Raw genomic sequence first — 15,396 nt, 5'->3', positions numbered from 1 at the left:
GCAGGTCTCCGTTCCTCCTGCCGACGTTTGGGGAGGTTTGGGCGCCTCCCCAAACCTCCCCAGGTCTCCGTTCCTCCGCGCAGACCTGCCGACGTTTGGGGAGGTTTGGCCGCCTCCCCAAACCTCCCCAAACGTCGGCAGGAGGAACGGAGACCTGCCGACGTTTGGGGAGGCGCCCAAACCTCCCCAAACGTCGGCAGGAGGAACGGAGACCTGCCGACGTTTGGGGAGGTTTGGGGAGGCGCCCAAACCTCCCCAAACGTCGGCAGGTCTGCGCGGAGGAACGGAGACCTGGGGAGGTTTGGGGAGGCGCCCAAACCTCCCCAAACGTTGGCAGGAGGAACGGAGACCTGCCGACGTTTGGGGAGGTTTGGGGAGGCGCCCAAACCTCCCCAAACGTCGGCAGGTCTGCGCGGAGGAACGGAGACCTGCCGATGTTTGGGGAGGCGCCCAAACCTCCCCAAACGTCGGCAGGAGGAACGGAGACCTGCCGACATTTGGGGAGGTTTGGGGAGGCGCCCAAACCTCCCCAAACGTCGGCAGGAGGAACGGAGACCTGCCGACGTTTGGGGAGGTGCGCGCACACCTCCCCAAACCTCCCCAAACTTCGGCAGGTCTCGGACGGCGGTGGCTTGGGAGAGGTGCGCGCGATCCCGGAAGCACCAAAGCCTCGGCCGCGCACAAGTCCTCGGTAAGTTTTTTTGTTGACTGGAGTATAAGCCGAAGTGGAATTTTTCAGCCCAAAAAGTGGGTTGAAAAATTCGGCTTATACTCAAGTATATACGGTATGCTGTGTTACACAGGGTAAATACCAGAGGACAGGAAAAGAGCTGATGTGGTTGCAATCTACAGAAAGGGGGGGGAAATGGATTCAGGATTTTAATATCGAGACCTGGAAAAATCCTAGAAAAGATAAGCAGAGGATTTGTGAGCATCTAGAAATAAATAAAACTTATCACTAGAAGCCAGCATGGGTTTATTAAAAAGAGATCATGGCAGACAAACCTTATGGCTTTTTTTTTGATAAAGTAACTAAATTAGCAAATCAGCAAAATAGACATGGTATATTTGAACTTTAGCAAGACATTTAATTAAATAGACCACAACCTTCTCCTTGGTAAGATATTCCCATATAGCAGGGGTCTTCAAACCTAGCCCTTTTCTGACTTGTGGAGTTCAACTTCCAGAATTCCGCAACCAAGCATGCTGGCTGAGGAATTCTGGGAGTTGAAGTCCAGAAGTCATAAAAAGGCCAGGTTTGAAGACCCCTGCCATATAGGGTAGGCAGTATCGCCCCCAGATAGATTCAGAATTGGCTGACCAGCTGCACTCAGCATGTCTGGAGCTCTGTATTGATGGAGGTTCAGTCTTGGGGCCGGTGCTGTCCAACATCTTCATAAATGATCTGGACAACGGAGAGAGAAGGGGAGCTCATCCTATTTGCAGAGGACACAAAGGTAGGAGAAATATGGGTAGGCAAACATGGCCTCTTCGTGACTCGTGGACTTCAACCCCCAGAATTCCTCAGTTGGCCATTTTGATGAAACTGCGGGCTTGGATTCAGACTAGGGGTCTTCAAACTTGGTCCTTTTATGACTTGTGGACTTCAACTCCCAGAATTCCTGAGCCAGCATGGCTGGTTCAGGAATTCTGGGTATTGAGATCCACAAGTCATAAATAGCCAAGGTTGCCTGCCCCTGATCAAGTCCAACCGATTGCTCAATCAGGGGGCCCTGTATAATTTGAAACAAGTGGGTGTTCAGTCTGTTCTGAAAAACATCTAGTGATGAAGCATCCACAACCTCTGAAGGCAAGCTGCTCCACTGGTTGTCAGATAGTGGAACAGTGCTATTATGTCACACCTAGTGTGACATAACAATGCTATTACGTCTACACTAGCCAGACCCAGTTCCCAAAGCTCTTCTTCATATGTTTAGTCTCTAGGCCAGGGGTCTTCAAAGTTGGCTCTTTTATGATTTGTGGACTTCAACTCCCAGAATTCCTCAGTCAGGCATGCTGGCTGAGGAATTCTGGGAGTTGAAGTCCACAAGTCATAAAAGGGCCAGGTTTGAAGACCCCTACTCTAGGCTCTTCATCATCCTAGTTGCTCTTCCTGGCACAACATCTTTTTTGCAATATGGTGAGCAAAATTGAATGCAGCCTTCCTGGTGTGGCCTTACTAAGTGTCAGAACCCACCCCAATCCACTTCTTAGGAAAGAAGAACTCTTGAAGACAAGATTGTCCAAACAGGAACGTTTACAAAAACATAGTTGACAGTGGAATAATATGGCCCCTTCATGACTCTGAGGGCTTCAACTCCCAGAATTCCTCAGCCAGCATGGGGGAACTATGCCCCCCCCCCCGTCATGACTCGTGGACTTCAACTCCCAGAATTCCTCAGCCAGCATGGCTCTGCTTGGAGAGATCTCCCTTTCCCCTCAGCATGGCTGGCTCAGGAATGCTGGGAGTTGAAGTCCACGAGTCATGAACCAGCCACGGTTGCCTACCCCTGGGCTCAAACCTCAGAAGCATTTTGACAGACTTGGGGATCAAGCCCTATCCCAGGGGTCTTCAAACTTGGCCCTTTTATGACTTGTGGACTTCAACTCCCAGAATTCCTCAGCCAGGCACACTGGCTGAGGAATTCTGGGAATTGAAGTCCATGAGTCATAAAAGGGCCGGGTTTGAAGACCCCTGCCCTATCCAATAAGGTGCAATAAAGGTTTTTAAGAAAATGCTGGACAGAATGATACCGCCAGTGCTGCTTGAGCAGGGGGCTGGACTAGAAGACCTCCAGGGTCCCTTCGCAGCTCCATCCCGATTCTAATGAACTTCAGTGCTGAGAAAGGGAAGCTTCTCCGCGGGCGACTCTTCCCGTTGAGTAGCTCTGTGCTTCGGGGGGCGTGGATCCGAGGCCCCGCCCAGGCGCTCCCGGAAGTCCGCTCCTCTGGCGGGGCGGGAGAGTCTCGGCCGTCTCCCGCGGCCCATGGCCGGGCACAGCGCTCTGCCTCCCGGCGCCGTCCTCGGGGACAGCCCGGAGCCTGCCTGGGCAGGCCTCGCCGGTGAGAAAGGCCCGCGGGGGCCCATTGCCTCTGAGCACGTGCAGAGTCTTTTCTGTCTGGCTGGGCGGGCAGTGAGATCCTGCGGGACTCTGCCTCTTTCTCTCCCCAAAGCGGCCCGCTGCAGCGCAGGCTCGCTCGGCAGGCGGGGAGCGACGGGCTGGCCGGGGAGGCCGGCGTCTCTCTGAAACACCGCCCCCTTCCCAGGGTTCCAGGTCCCATGATTCCCACCCAGAGGCCGTAGGGTGGTGTGTCGCTGGGATCGGTGGTGGCCTTCAAAGAAAGAATGAATGAACCTTTACTGTCAAAATACAACCATGTAAAGATGGAGATTGGCTGAGCCAACTGCTCTTTGTTTGTGTGTGTCTTTGCTTGTTTGTGTGTGACAACAGTCCCCGTTTTCTGGTGGTGGTCTTCAACTTTGTGTGTGTGTCTGTGTGTGTGTGTGTGGGAGAGAGAGACAGGCAGGCAGACAGCAGGTGGTGGCCTTCAACTGTGCTGTGTGTGTGTCGGTGTGTCTGTGTGTGTGACAACAGTCCCCGTTTTCTGGTGGTGGCCTTCAACTGCTCTCTCTCTCTCTGTGTGTGCCTGTGTGTGTGTGTGTTTGACGCAGTCCCCCTTTTCTGGTGGTGGCCTTCAACTGCTTTGTGTGTGTGTATGTGTGTGTGAGAGAGAGTGAGAGAGAGAGACAACAGTCCCCGTTTTCTGGTGGTGGCCTTCAACTGCTCTCTCTCTCTCTCTCTGTGCCTGTGTGTGTGTGTGTTTGACGCACTCCCCCTTTTCTGGTGGTGGCCTTCAACTGCTTTGTGTGGGTGTGTGGGTGTGATGGAGTCCCCACCCGTTTTTCTGCAATAGAGCCGAGAAGGAAAGTGCCTCTGAGCACGTGCAGAGTATTTATTTATATTTTGGCCTGCAAGAAGGGGGAGGCGTTTCCCCACCTTGACTTTTAAGGACTGGTAAATTGCCAAACCCAGTTAATGGAGGGCCAAATGGCCAGGTGGGTGGGGGGGGGGGGGAAAGAGGGAAATGGAGAGGTCCTCCTGTCCTTTTTCACATGTTTTCTCTCCTCTGGCAGGTGGGCTGCCTGGCAGCCCGGGGGAGGCGACCAACCCCTTCTCCTTCAAGGCCTTTGTGAGGAGCCAGGAGCAGAAGGCGGCCACGGCCTCCTCGCATGAGGACACCGAGACCAGCAGCCCGGAGGTGAGAGGATGGAGGGGGCTTGGGGGGGCAGGAAAAGGGGTGGGTGGGCTTTTCCCTCTCCAGGCATCCTCCACCCTGATGCCACCTCCCTCAGAGCAATTCACCTGGGGGGCTTTTGCCCAGGTTCGCCTGGTGCGCCAGTTGCGACCCTACCTGGACTGAGATGCTCTACGCAGTCACTCATGCACTCGTGACCTCCCGTTTAGACTACTGCAACGCTCTCTACATGGGGCTGCCCTTGAGGACCACTCAGAGGCTTTAGCTGGTGCAGAATGCGGCCGCGCGAGTTGTGATGGGGCTTTCCCGACACTCCCATGTAACACCTCTACTCCGCGAGCTGCATTGGCTTCCGGTTGCCCTCCGGGTGAGATTCACGGTGCTGGTGATGACCTATAAAGCCCTAAATGGCTTGGGTCCGGGATATTTGAGGGAACACCTGCTGCCGGCATCAAGTTCCCTTCGTCCAGTGCGCTCCCACAGGGAGGGCCTTCTCAGGGTGCCGCCGGTTAAAGATTGCCGGCGGGTAACACCCAGGGGGAGGGCCTTCTCAGTGGGTGCGCCTGCCCTCTGGAACCAGCTGCCCCTGGAGCTTAGGACTGCCCCCGACCTTCGTTCCTTTCGCCGGGACCTGAAGACTTGGCTCTTCGAGCTTTCCAGCCCAGGCTGAGAGTTTTTTAATTGGGGATTTTATATTTTTTTCAGGGATTAAATTTAATCTAATTGTTTTTAATTTTTGTATCAATGTTTTAAGTACCCTGTAAACCACCCTGAATCCGTCGGGAAAGGGCGGTATATAAATTCAATAAAATAAATAAAAAATAAAAATAAGAAGCTGGAAGGATTTTGCTGGAGGTTTAGAGTTGGCGATGAATTTGGGGAGAGGGAAGTCTTGAATGCTGATCAATCAATTAAAAAAACTAATCAATGGAAAATTGATTTGGGCACCGCTTTCCTAGAGAGAGAAAGCCGGCAGGTCCACTGAATTGCCTGCCTCTGGCTGCTGTAGAAGGGCAGGAGAGACCCCCCTGAAAAAAAACACCACAGTATCACAATATGAATAGTAGCCAGTTTTCTCTGTTGATTAATGTGCTGTCATAGAGCAGCTGTTCTCTGTAAGGAGTTGGCTCAGGAATTCTGGGAATTGAAGTCCACCAGTCTTGAAGGGGCCATAGTTTCCCCATGCTGGCTCAGGAATTCTGGGAGTTGAAGTCTACCAGTCATAAAAGAGCCAAGGTTGCCTACCCCTGGTTTATGGAAGACCTGTGACTCAATTCTTTGTTGTTAATAAATGAGCTGTTGTGGCCCTTAAGGGGATTTTTGGAAAGCTACAGCTTCTGCCTGCCAGTTCGGTGCAGGAAGGCCCTTTGGGCTCAGCGTAGGGAAGGCGCGAGATGGTCAAAATCCCAACCTTATTGCTTCGCTTGCAGGGGTCGCTGAGGTCCTGCTTCCTGCTGGAGGAGAGCGCCTTCTTGGCCGAGTCGCTGGGGTTGAACAAGGACATGCGAGAGCCATTTTTTGAAGACCCAACGGCTTTGGACTCCTTGCTGCAAGACGATGAGGATGACTGGAGTGGCTCGTATCGGCCCTCGGCCATCGAGGAAGCTCACCTGGCCAGAGCCCCCAGTGCCTCTCTTAGCGGCAGCCCTTTAAACTCCTTCTCTTGCAACCTCTCCGACCTGCAGACTTTCTCCCCAGAGCAGCTGGGAAGAAATGACCACATCTCCTGCAGCTGTCTTGGGAAAGGGGAGCAAAGCTCGCCAAGCAATGGGACGTCCCCAGAAGATGGCTTCTGCCGACTGTTGCAGCTCCGTTACCAAGAAGTGAGTGTTGATGTCTCTCTCTTGGGAGGCTCTTCTCTCTCCTGACTTCTCCAAGACGACAAGGCCAAATTCCTAGCAAATGTGATTTTACTCTGTCTGTATCCCTCCTTCCTTCCTTCCAAGGTAACACGCATTCTCCCCTTCACGTTTGCCTCCGCAGCAACAGTCTTGTGAAGTAGGTTGAGCTATCGAGAACAATTGGTCCAAAGATACCATCAGCGCTGTAGGGTAGGTCAGACTAAGAAGCCAATGCCATATAGGCCTAAAATTACTTTTATTAAAAAGGTAAAGGTTCCTCCGCACATGCGTGCTAGTCGTTTCCGACTCTAGGGGCCGGTGCTCATTTCCGTTTCAAAGCCGAAGAGCCAGCGCTTGTCTGAGGACGTCTCAGTGGTCATGTGGCCGGCATGACTAGACGCCAAAGGCGCACGGAACGCTGTTACCTTCCCACCGGAGTGGTACCTATTTTTCTACTTGCATTTTTATGTGCTTTCGAACTGCTAGGTTGGCAGAAGCTGGGACAAGTAACAGGCGCTCAGTCTGTTACGCGGTGTTCAGGATTCGACCCGCCAAACTGCCGACCTTCTGATCGACAAGCTCAGCGTCCTAACCCAGTGATAACAGAACGTTGCAGTCCGAATGTGCTTCCCCTCCTCACTTCAGCTTCCTGTGTACAAGGCTTGACTGAGGTGTTTTCTCGCATTACTGTTCTGCCCTGGACTTGGGTTCCTTTTCTCTGATCATTGATAGCGGCTTTTCCTCTTGTCCTTCAAGGCCATTCTTTATTCCGAGATACCCAGTCAGTTAAAGGTGACTTTGAACCTGGCTGTGCCCGGTCCAGCACTTTTAAGCAGAACACGACTCTGAATAATAGTTTTATTTATTTGCTGCCTATCTCACTGTGGGGCTACCCTAAGGCGGCTTACGAGAAAAATGAAGAAATGAAAAAAGAAGTAAAACAGAACAATTAAATAAAACAACAAGAAAATATATGATAAGAAAATGGTTTACTGTCACCATTGCTTTTAGGCCCTGCTGGACTAGGGCTGTCTGTCTACTCTTTTCCTGAGGTGTCCTTGGTGGTTGTCTCTGAGCTTGTTTTCTGGCAGACTCCACTCCTTACTAGCACTGATGATGTTGCCTAGTTGGGTCATGAAATGTCTGCAAGAAAAGCAAGCAAGCAACCCTCATTTCAACCCTGAGCTACAAAGATTCTCCTTGATTGGTGCTTTTTTTTCCTGCCACCATATTAAGTCTCCTGAATGTCCAGTGGATACCTTGGCGGACCAGTTGCAATTTTCTGGACCAGAGACCCGTCAGCTATTTGGGAAAAAAAAAGTAAAAACAGAGGTTGCTGCCGGGCAGTTTTTTTGTTCAAAATTATGCTACAAAAACGGCTCTCCTGCGAGGGTGCCCACGATTTGTTTCCCAACTTCCAAACACGAGTCCAAAATGAGGGGAATCCTGTTTCCTTTCCTCCTGTTTTATATCGAGTTTCTCTCTTGATCATCAGGAGGCGTTCCAAAATCTCCTTCCTAATCGAAAAGCTTGGGATTCTGTCCTTACAAACCTTCATTGTAATTCCTTTCAAGTGGCTGAATGGGCCGGCTGGTGACCCGGGCGTGCTTTTCGTGGTCTGGGAAATTTTGATGGTTGGGTTTTTTTTCCTCCTTTCTGGTTGTGGTGTGGAGTATAGCAATGCAGCATCACACAGATTTCGAAACATTGCAAGGTTTGCTAAGCGCTTTGTGGGAAACACAAGGGCAGAATTCTCTTTGTGTATCCCAGCCAAAGGCAAGATATTTTCACCTTTTTAGCCAGTTGTCCTTATTGGACTGATTTTCTGCCTTGTTACCTATGCATGCAATTGCCACTTTTGAACACTTCCTTTCCAGACGGTCAAAATCCTTCAGCGTCTGAATCTTTTTTTTTTATGTAGCTGAAAGAAGATAATTGCAAGTTAAGAAGCACACTAAGCCAGTTTCAAGCTGTTTCTGACTCTCAGGCAGAGAGGTGGGTGTAAAATTAAGATTCGTAGAAAAATAAAACGTTGAATTGGGGAGTTCTCTGACTGGAACCCCCCCTGAATCAAGTGAGAAAGTACATTTAATGCTGAGAAATAAAAGAAGGGGTCCCATAGCGCTCTAAATATCTGTGAAGATATGGCCGTTCCAGAGGGCGGGTTACCAAAAAATGCCCTGCAGTCACACGAAGGCAGGTTGTTTGACGTTAGAAAAAAGACTTCTTCCTGGTGGAACCATTTCTGCACAGTGATGATTAAGGGGGGCTTCTTTATGATTCTTTGCTGAAGAGGGGATAGGATTGAATGACCCCTTCTAAGTTGTTTATTTATATAGGTTATCTCATTCGGGGGGTGGGGGGACATAACAGTTCCAGGTTCCAACAAGGCAGCAAAGGGTTTACTTACCGCAGGGATGTCAAACTCAATTTCATTGAGGGCCGCATCAGCATTGCGGTTGCCCTCAAGGGTTGGGTGGGTATGGTCAGGGTGGGTGTGGCCTACTGGGTGGGTGTGGCTAGAGTGCATATGGCCTACTGGGTGGGCGTGGCTAGAGTGCGTATGGCCTACTGGGTGGGCGTGGCTAGAGTGCGTATGGCCTACTGGGTGGGCGTGGCCAGCTCTACATCGTTCGTATCAAGGGTGCCTATGGGGGGCCTGGGCAGGAGTGGGACAGATCTGAGGGTCTCTGGCAGAAGGAGGGTCTCTGGGCCAGGGCCAAGGCAGTGGGGGCCGTTCCCTCACTGTTTCCAGGATGGCTTCGCGGGCCACATGAAACCACTTCGCGGCCCGGATCCGGCCCCCGGGCCTTGTGTTTGACATGTCTGACTTACCGTGTCGAGTTAGCAAGCCTGCTTTTAAAAGGCACCCTTGCTCGTCACGTGCTCCCGGGAGACCGTGGAGGGCCGAACTCGCCAGGCGTTGCTGCGGGCTAGAAACCAGGTCGGACCCGTTCCTTCTCTCCGCTAGAATAAAGCACCTGGAAAGGACTTTGGAGAAGAACCAACGGAAAGAGGAGAAGGAGGCTCGCGAGTTGGAGGCTATGGTGCAGCAAGTGGAAGAGAACCTCCAGTTAATGACGGTGGGTCGGAGGGGCCGTGGCAGCGAGCGCTTTCCTGGGAAAGGCTGGGTGTCGAGTTAGGTCTGGGTAAGGTGGTAGCTGACCCTGTTGCCTCACTCTGGGGCGGCGAGATGGACGGGTGCTTCTTTCGTCCTCCCGCCAAGATATGACAGGGGAGCCCTCTGCTCTTTCGCCTGTCTGGTGGGATTAAGAACTGTGGGTGGCCTTTGCCTGCAGCCCCCACCCCCAAAAATTAAACCTTTCTCTGCTTTTTATTCCAGAAACGGGCCGTGAAAGCAGAAAGCAGCGTGCTCAAGCTGAAGCAGGAGAACGCCCACCTTCAGGTACAGAGCGAGGCCTGGCGCCAGTGCGACCAGCAGAGTGATTCTGAAGGAATTTGGGGGGCTGGGATCAAACCCAAAGAGTCCTCGACTTGCCACTGAAATTGGAACCTGAAATCTGGTCACAAGCCAAGCCACCCATGTGACTGGAAACGTTTTTTTGTGACTTTTTTTGTGGCAGTTAGTTGTTAAGGAAATGCTGCCACCAAGTGTGTCATTCAGTGGGTCTCTTCATTCGGATAGCATTTTATTTTTTATTTTTATTTTATTTTTTTGCTGGAAACTGGCAAAACCCATCCTGAGTTATACTCGTGTGACCAAGGAATGCTGCAGCTGGTCGTAGTTGATGGGCTGCAAGGCACCTGACCTACAGTCACGGGGTGGGGGTGGGGGGCAGAATGACCATTTACAACGGCCAGGGGTACTTTACGGGGCATAAAGCCCCCATTCTGTGGCCACCATCAACTTGAACGTTCATTAAGCAACTGGTTGTAATTTGGGCACCGCCTGTATTGGAGCAGGTGAATGATAGGCTCCACACACAGTAGATTGTGCAGAGTCCCACCGGTGAAGCATGTTGTCTGCTTGAACAGAAAGAGCTTGTGAGGTTCAGCTGCGCAGCTGGACACACACACACACACACACACACACACACACACACACACCAGCCTGTCAGGACCTCCTTCAAGGCCACATCGTAAGAAAGCAGAACTCTTGGAAAGAATTTCTTCCAAGCTGGAACATTTTATGAAGAATAGGAGAGAGCAGGCGTAATAAAGAGGATCTGAGATTTAAGTTATGGTGTCTCGAAACAGGGACACCCCCCCCCACACACACACACACCTTGTGGGATAGCTAATCCCTAAGTGTTAAGTCTGTTGTAGGAACCAAGGAGATAATATCAGTCTCCAGCTCACACCTTTTCTCTGGGAGCCTAGACAAAATCCAGGCACTGAAGTTAGATTCCCTATCTCTTCCTTTGTTCTCAATTGACAGTTTAAAAGATAAGAGTGTTCAGAGGAAGAGAATGCAGGGAACAGGATACAGCCCCAATAAACAAAAATAAGGGATTACATTTGTAGGGAGGGGGAGGAAGTGAAAGCAATGGCCCTGCAGGCACATCTCTCTCCCCGCCCCCCCTTGGAAGCATGGCAAAAGCCAGTAGACGTGGGATGAAATAGAAATGAAATAGGAATGGGTTTTGACACAGCCTCTAACGGCTCCCCTCCGCCCTGTTTCTTCCCAAGCCAGCTAGGGATCTAAAAGAAGCAGCTGCCCCAGTTTCTGGAACTGTGGTTCTAGCTGGCTATGGGTCTGTGAGTTCTGAGCTGATCTTGACTCAATGCTTTCTACAGGCTTTGGAAGGACAGATAGTTCCCATTTGAAAAGCCAGTGGGGTAGAAGGGTATGCTGTGCAAAGCAACCTTTCCTGTAATTAAATGCTGATTATTATTATTGTTTTTTAAAAAGGGCTTTCTAAAATAAAGATATAGAGAAGCAAGCTGACTTCTTGGAAGAAAACCTTGGAGGTCTTCCTTGGACCTTGAATGTTCCATCAGAAACATCCTTTGCTCACGTCACACTTTGAAAAACCACGGGGCTGGGGGGGAAAAACCGTTCGGGAAGCCAACAACTAATACAGGCTTCTTTGTTTACATGAAGGTTCAGATGGAAAACTACAGATTGGAGAACCAGGCCTTAAAGTCTGGCCATCTAGAGAGCCTGGCTCTAGTCAAGCAAAATGCAGATGTTGCCTTGCAGAATCTTCTTGCTGTGATAACAAGATCTAAATCGTCAATCAAGTAAGTCTCGAGTAGATGAAGCCGATGGAAACGCTGAATTCATAACAAGGCGCTAAGCTTGGTTGAACAAGCCACAGTTGGTTTAATCAGGGCCGAAACAAAGAAAATCCCCTTAGAACTCAGTGGCGCATATACAACTAGCCAACTTGAGGGTTTATAGTATGTCCCACCTTAGCCATGAAAGCCAGCTGGATGAGCTTGGCCCAGTCCCTTTCCCAGCCCAGTTCACCTCACAGGGTTGTTGTAAGGAGAAATTAGACACGTTCCCTGCCTTGAGCTGCTTAAAAAAATATTATAAAGACGGGATATAAATAAATCACCTTTCTGTTCCAATGAAAAGTGGATGCCTTTTTTTAAAAAAAGGTCCTTGAGTTTAAACAGATTGCTAAAGTCTAAATAGTGAAATAGTGTGATAAATAGCCTTTCCCAGGTGCTAGTATGTTAATTCCTACTGATTTTTTTTAAAGTATCTTCAAAACACTTCCAACTTACTAAATGTAGCAAGGTTAAATTCTGCCCTTTGGCTTCAATGTGGTAGCTGCACAGCATAATTACTAATTATATTGATTATAAGATAAAATTTCACTGTTTATAGCTAAGGAAAATTATGTGGGCTTTACAATCCATGCATTCAGCTTATTGAATTCAGCCACCCAGCTGCTAAAACATCATTCAGGTGCATTTATTTGCAAAGGGGTGTACAGATTGTTAACCTTTATTCTGAACCAGACACTTGAATTCCCAAACTTTAAATCTTGTAAGAATCCAAAATGGCTGGAAAGCAAGGTCAGAGGAGAAAGCCTTGTAGTGACTCACATTTGCGCATGTGTGTGTGTGTGTGTGTGTGTGTGTGTGTGTGTGCTTGTGCCGTGGAAGCTGGGCCTCTGAGGCCAAGAGGGTACGTTTGTGACCTCAAACAAGGGATAGGATATCTTGTTTGCTTAGGGTTCGGAGAGGGGGTGAAAAATGGGGGATAAATTAAATTAGCCTATTTAAAGTTTTATTTGAGTTGTCCACTCCAAAATAGCAGGTGCTAGGGACCACCGCAGAAAAAGCAGGGTGTAAGAGAATATAGCAGTGATGGCGAACCTTTTAGAGACCAAGTGCCCAAACTGCAACCCAAAACCCACTTATGTATCATCGGGTGCCGGGTGAGTGTGGCCCATTGGGTGGGTGTGGCCCATTGGGTGGGCGTGGCTGTGGTGGTAACAGCAGACTGGGTGGAACCAAAAAGTTCAATCAATTCCAACTTTGCAAGACCATTTTTTCCCCATGAGAAGTTGAAATTGATTGATTGAACCCTTTTTTTGCACACGACGGCGGAGGCCTAAAGCGAAAAGGCTTTATTAAACCCAGCTGAAGGCCTAGGACCGGGACGACGGCACGTGTGCCCACAGAGAGGGCTCTGCATGCCACCTGTGGCACGCATGCCATAGGTTTGCCACCACGGGAATATATTGTTGAATAAATTGGGTCTGCCTGAGTCACTGCAGGTAGCAACGTAGCTGTCACCATGGCACTTATCCCATTCTTGTGTTCCTTCTAGGCAGCTGGTTTCTGGTGCAGAAGAATTGCAGCTTGTGGCGCATCTTCTGAAGTCTCTAGACAAAATATCTGAGATACCGTCAGAAGGAAGCCCCTGAGAATCTATTACCTCTCATTCTTGGAGAAAACTAAGATTGGAAGCTGGATTATTCATTGGCTTTGTGCTGTGATCTTTTAACTTCTGAGACTGTTAAGAAGGTTGCAGCTCTTGAGTTATTAACATCTGGATTGATCAACGGAAAGTTATTTCATAATGTGCAAAGATAACCAAATATTTTCACACTTCACTGGCTGGCTGCTCATTTAGAGATTGCTTTAAAAGTCTAGTCAGGAATATATTTCTTATTTAACTTGGCTGCCAGTCAGTGTTGTCCCTGAGCCCAGAGATATTGTTATTATTATTAAAACTGTCTTCCTAGTAGAAATCACATTTCTTATCAACCAGCTGTTGTACAGGCGCGATGGAACCTTTTATTGCTTTTGCATAGCAAAGAATCCAGGATTTAACCTTCTGAATATACAGTTTTGAAGCTTTTTAATTTCTCCAGGTTTTGTAATAGTATTATTTTTAAAAAATTAAAATAAAACTGCAAATATGGAGTTTGGTTTGGCTTATATTTTTGTTTTTTTTTCAATCATGAAAAGGTCTGTAAGCAAATGCCTCCGCTTTAGGGATGGATTGCCTCTTCTGAAGGATTAGATACTATAGTGACCTCTTTTTTTGGCAGAAGTTTCCATCTGCTGCCCGTGATGAGAATGCACGTAAATGTATTTTTTATAGTTTTATGCTTACGAGTACCTTTATATATTTGGTTTTCTATTATGTATTGCCCAGAGTCATGTTTTTGTAAGATGGGCAGCCACATAAATATGAGATATATATAAAATGCACCCCTTTTCCAGTTCATAGTAGTGGTTTAGCAGAGCTAAAGGAAGGATTTACTGCAATTGGAGTAAATTTTGAAGGTTGTGGATGTGTGGATGATGCAGAGTTGTTATCTAAAGTCACAGAAAGAAACTTGATAAAAAAAGAATTAAGCAGCACCCATTGAGTAGTGCCAAGGACGTTAATTAAATCTATTAAGAACTAATTTTCTTAAAGGATACTAATTAAAATCTTACAATCCATCTGGCTCCAGTTGAGGTTCGTTGTGGGGATGTTGTGTAGCATTTTGACTTCTGAAAGACTGGATGGAAATCTCATCAATAACTTGACTAGAAGGATTCAGCCACCTGTTAAAACTGACCCCAGGTTCATCAAGAAAAACAGCATTAAACATTTCAGTGTTTCTCAAATCTTGGCACCGCATAGTTTTTACAGAAAATTACACGTGGGTGTAATTTCTCCCATTTAGTCTACTATTTAATACTCTGATCTCACGGTGACATTTCTGTTTCCTTTCCTCAATCCCATTAATGTAAATAATTAGGATTTCAAGCCTAAATCCTAGATATGGTGTGAGTTTACTCCATGTGCTGGGCCCAGAAGTCATTTTCTTCACGGTTCTCCAATTCCTTCCAGAAACCAGGATTGAACAAGCTGTGGCTAAACGTGCTTGTTTAGTTTGCGAACCACCTTCCATTCAGAATCAGGTGGTCATCTAGTCCAACCCCTTGCTCAAGCAAGAGACCCTATACCAGGGGTAGGCAACCTCGGCTCTTTTATGACTCATGGACTTCAACTCCCAGAATTCCTGAGCCAGCCAAGCTGGCTCAGGAATTCTGGGAGTTGGTCAATGAGACATAAAAGAGCCGAGGTTGCCTACCCCCGCCCTATACCATTTGGTGGAGCAGTGGGCTAATGCCTCCTTAAGTAACACCAGCTGCCTGCAATTAGTGCAGGTTCGAGTCCCACCAGGCTCAAGGTTGACTCAGCCTTCCATCCTTCCAAGGTAGGTAAAATGAGGACCCAGATTGTTGGGGGCAATAAGCTGACTTTGTAATAATGCTGCTTGGGGGGGGGGGCGAAAGCCCTAATAAGCAGGCATATACACAGAATGAAGGCTATTGCTAAGCACATTGATTTGTGCTTCTTAGATTGTAAGCCGCCCCGAGTCTTCGGAGAAGGGCGGGATATAAATGGGATTTTTTTTAAAAAAAATTCAGACAAGGGGCTGTCCAGTCTTTTCTTGAAAACCCACAGTTTCTGGTGGCAAGCTGTTCCACTGGCTAATTGTCCCGTCAGGAAGTTTCTCCTCAACTCCAGGTTCCTTCTCTCCTTGGTTACTTTCCATTCGTTGCTTCTTGCCCTGCCCCCCTCGGGTGCTTTGAAACTAAGTTGACCTCACCCTCCCCTTTGTGGAAGCCTCTCAAATACTGGAAGCAACGCTCCTACTATTTTCCCCCTAACAACCCTGCGAGGTAGGCTGGTCCGCTGCGCCTCCACACTACAGTTCAGTATCTTCCCGGCTCCCGCACGCCAGCGAACCGCCCGCCCGTTGCAGGAGCTCGGGCAGACTGAACGACCCTTTGTATGAAAGCGCGCCGTGCGGATTGCGTTCATTGGCTACCGCCACTCGTATAGCGCACATCCCCCTCCCGTTTCTTT

At 48.9% G+C, this 15,396-nt stretch overlaps 1 protein-coding gene across 2 annotated transcripts; it reads left to right on the top strand.

Annotated features, from left to right (window-relative positions):
- Nucleotides 1–2,687: 2,687 nt before the first annotated feature.
- Nucleotides 2,688–13,442, top strand: ENTR1 (endosome associated trafficking regulator 1). 2 transcript variants are annotated; one of them, XM_083375182.1, is made up of 8 exons: nt 2,688–3,063; nt 4,136–4,260; nt 5,688–6,080; nt 8,020–8,093; nt 9,070–9,181; nt 9,442–9,504; nt 11,170–11,303; nt 12,850–13,442. In XM_083375182.1, the coding sequence occupies exons 1-8, from the start codon at nt 2,988–2,990 to the stop codon at nt 12,944–12,946; spliced, it is 1,074 nt and encodes a 357-aa protein (XP_083231308.1). In that variant the 5' UTR covers nt 2,688–2,987; the 3' UTR covers nt 12,947–13,442. The 2 variants fall into 2 exon arrangements, with proteins under 2 accessions (XP_083231308.1, XP_083231307.1); XM_083375181.1 differs by having other exon boundaries at nt 2,695–3,063; nt 11,164–11,303.
- The last annotated feature ends 1,954 nt before the right edge of the window (nt 13,443–15,396 follow it).

The sequence above is a fragment of the Vipera ursinii genome (genome assembly GCF_947247035.1).
Source record: "Vipera ursinii genome assembly, chromosome: 16".
In the NCBI taxonomy this organism is placed as follows: Eukaryota; Metazoa; Chordata; class Lepidosauria; order Squamata; family Viperidae; genus Vipera; species Vipera ursinii.
The sequence above is the reverse complement of the archived record's forward strand: the minus strand, read 5'-3'. Positions and strand labels throughout refer to the sequence as shown.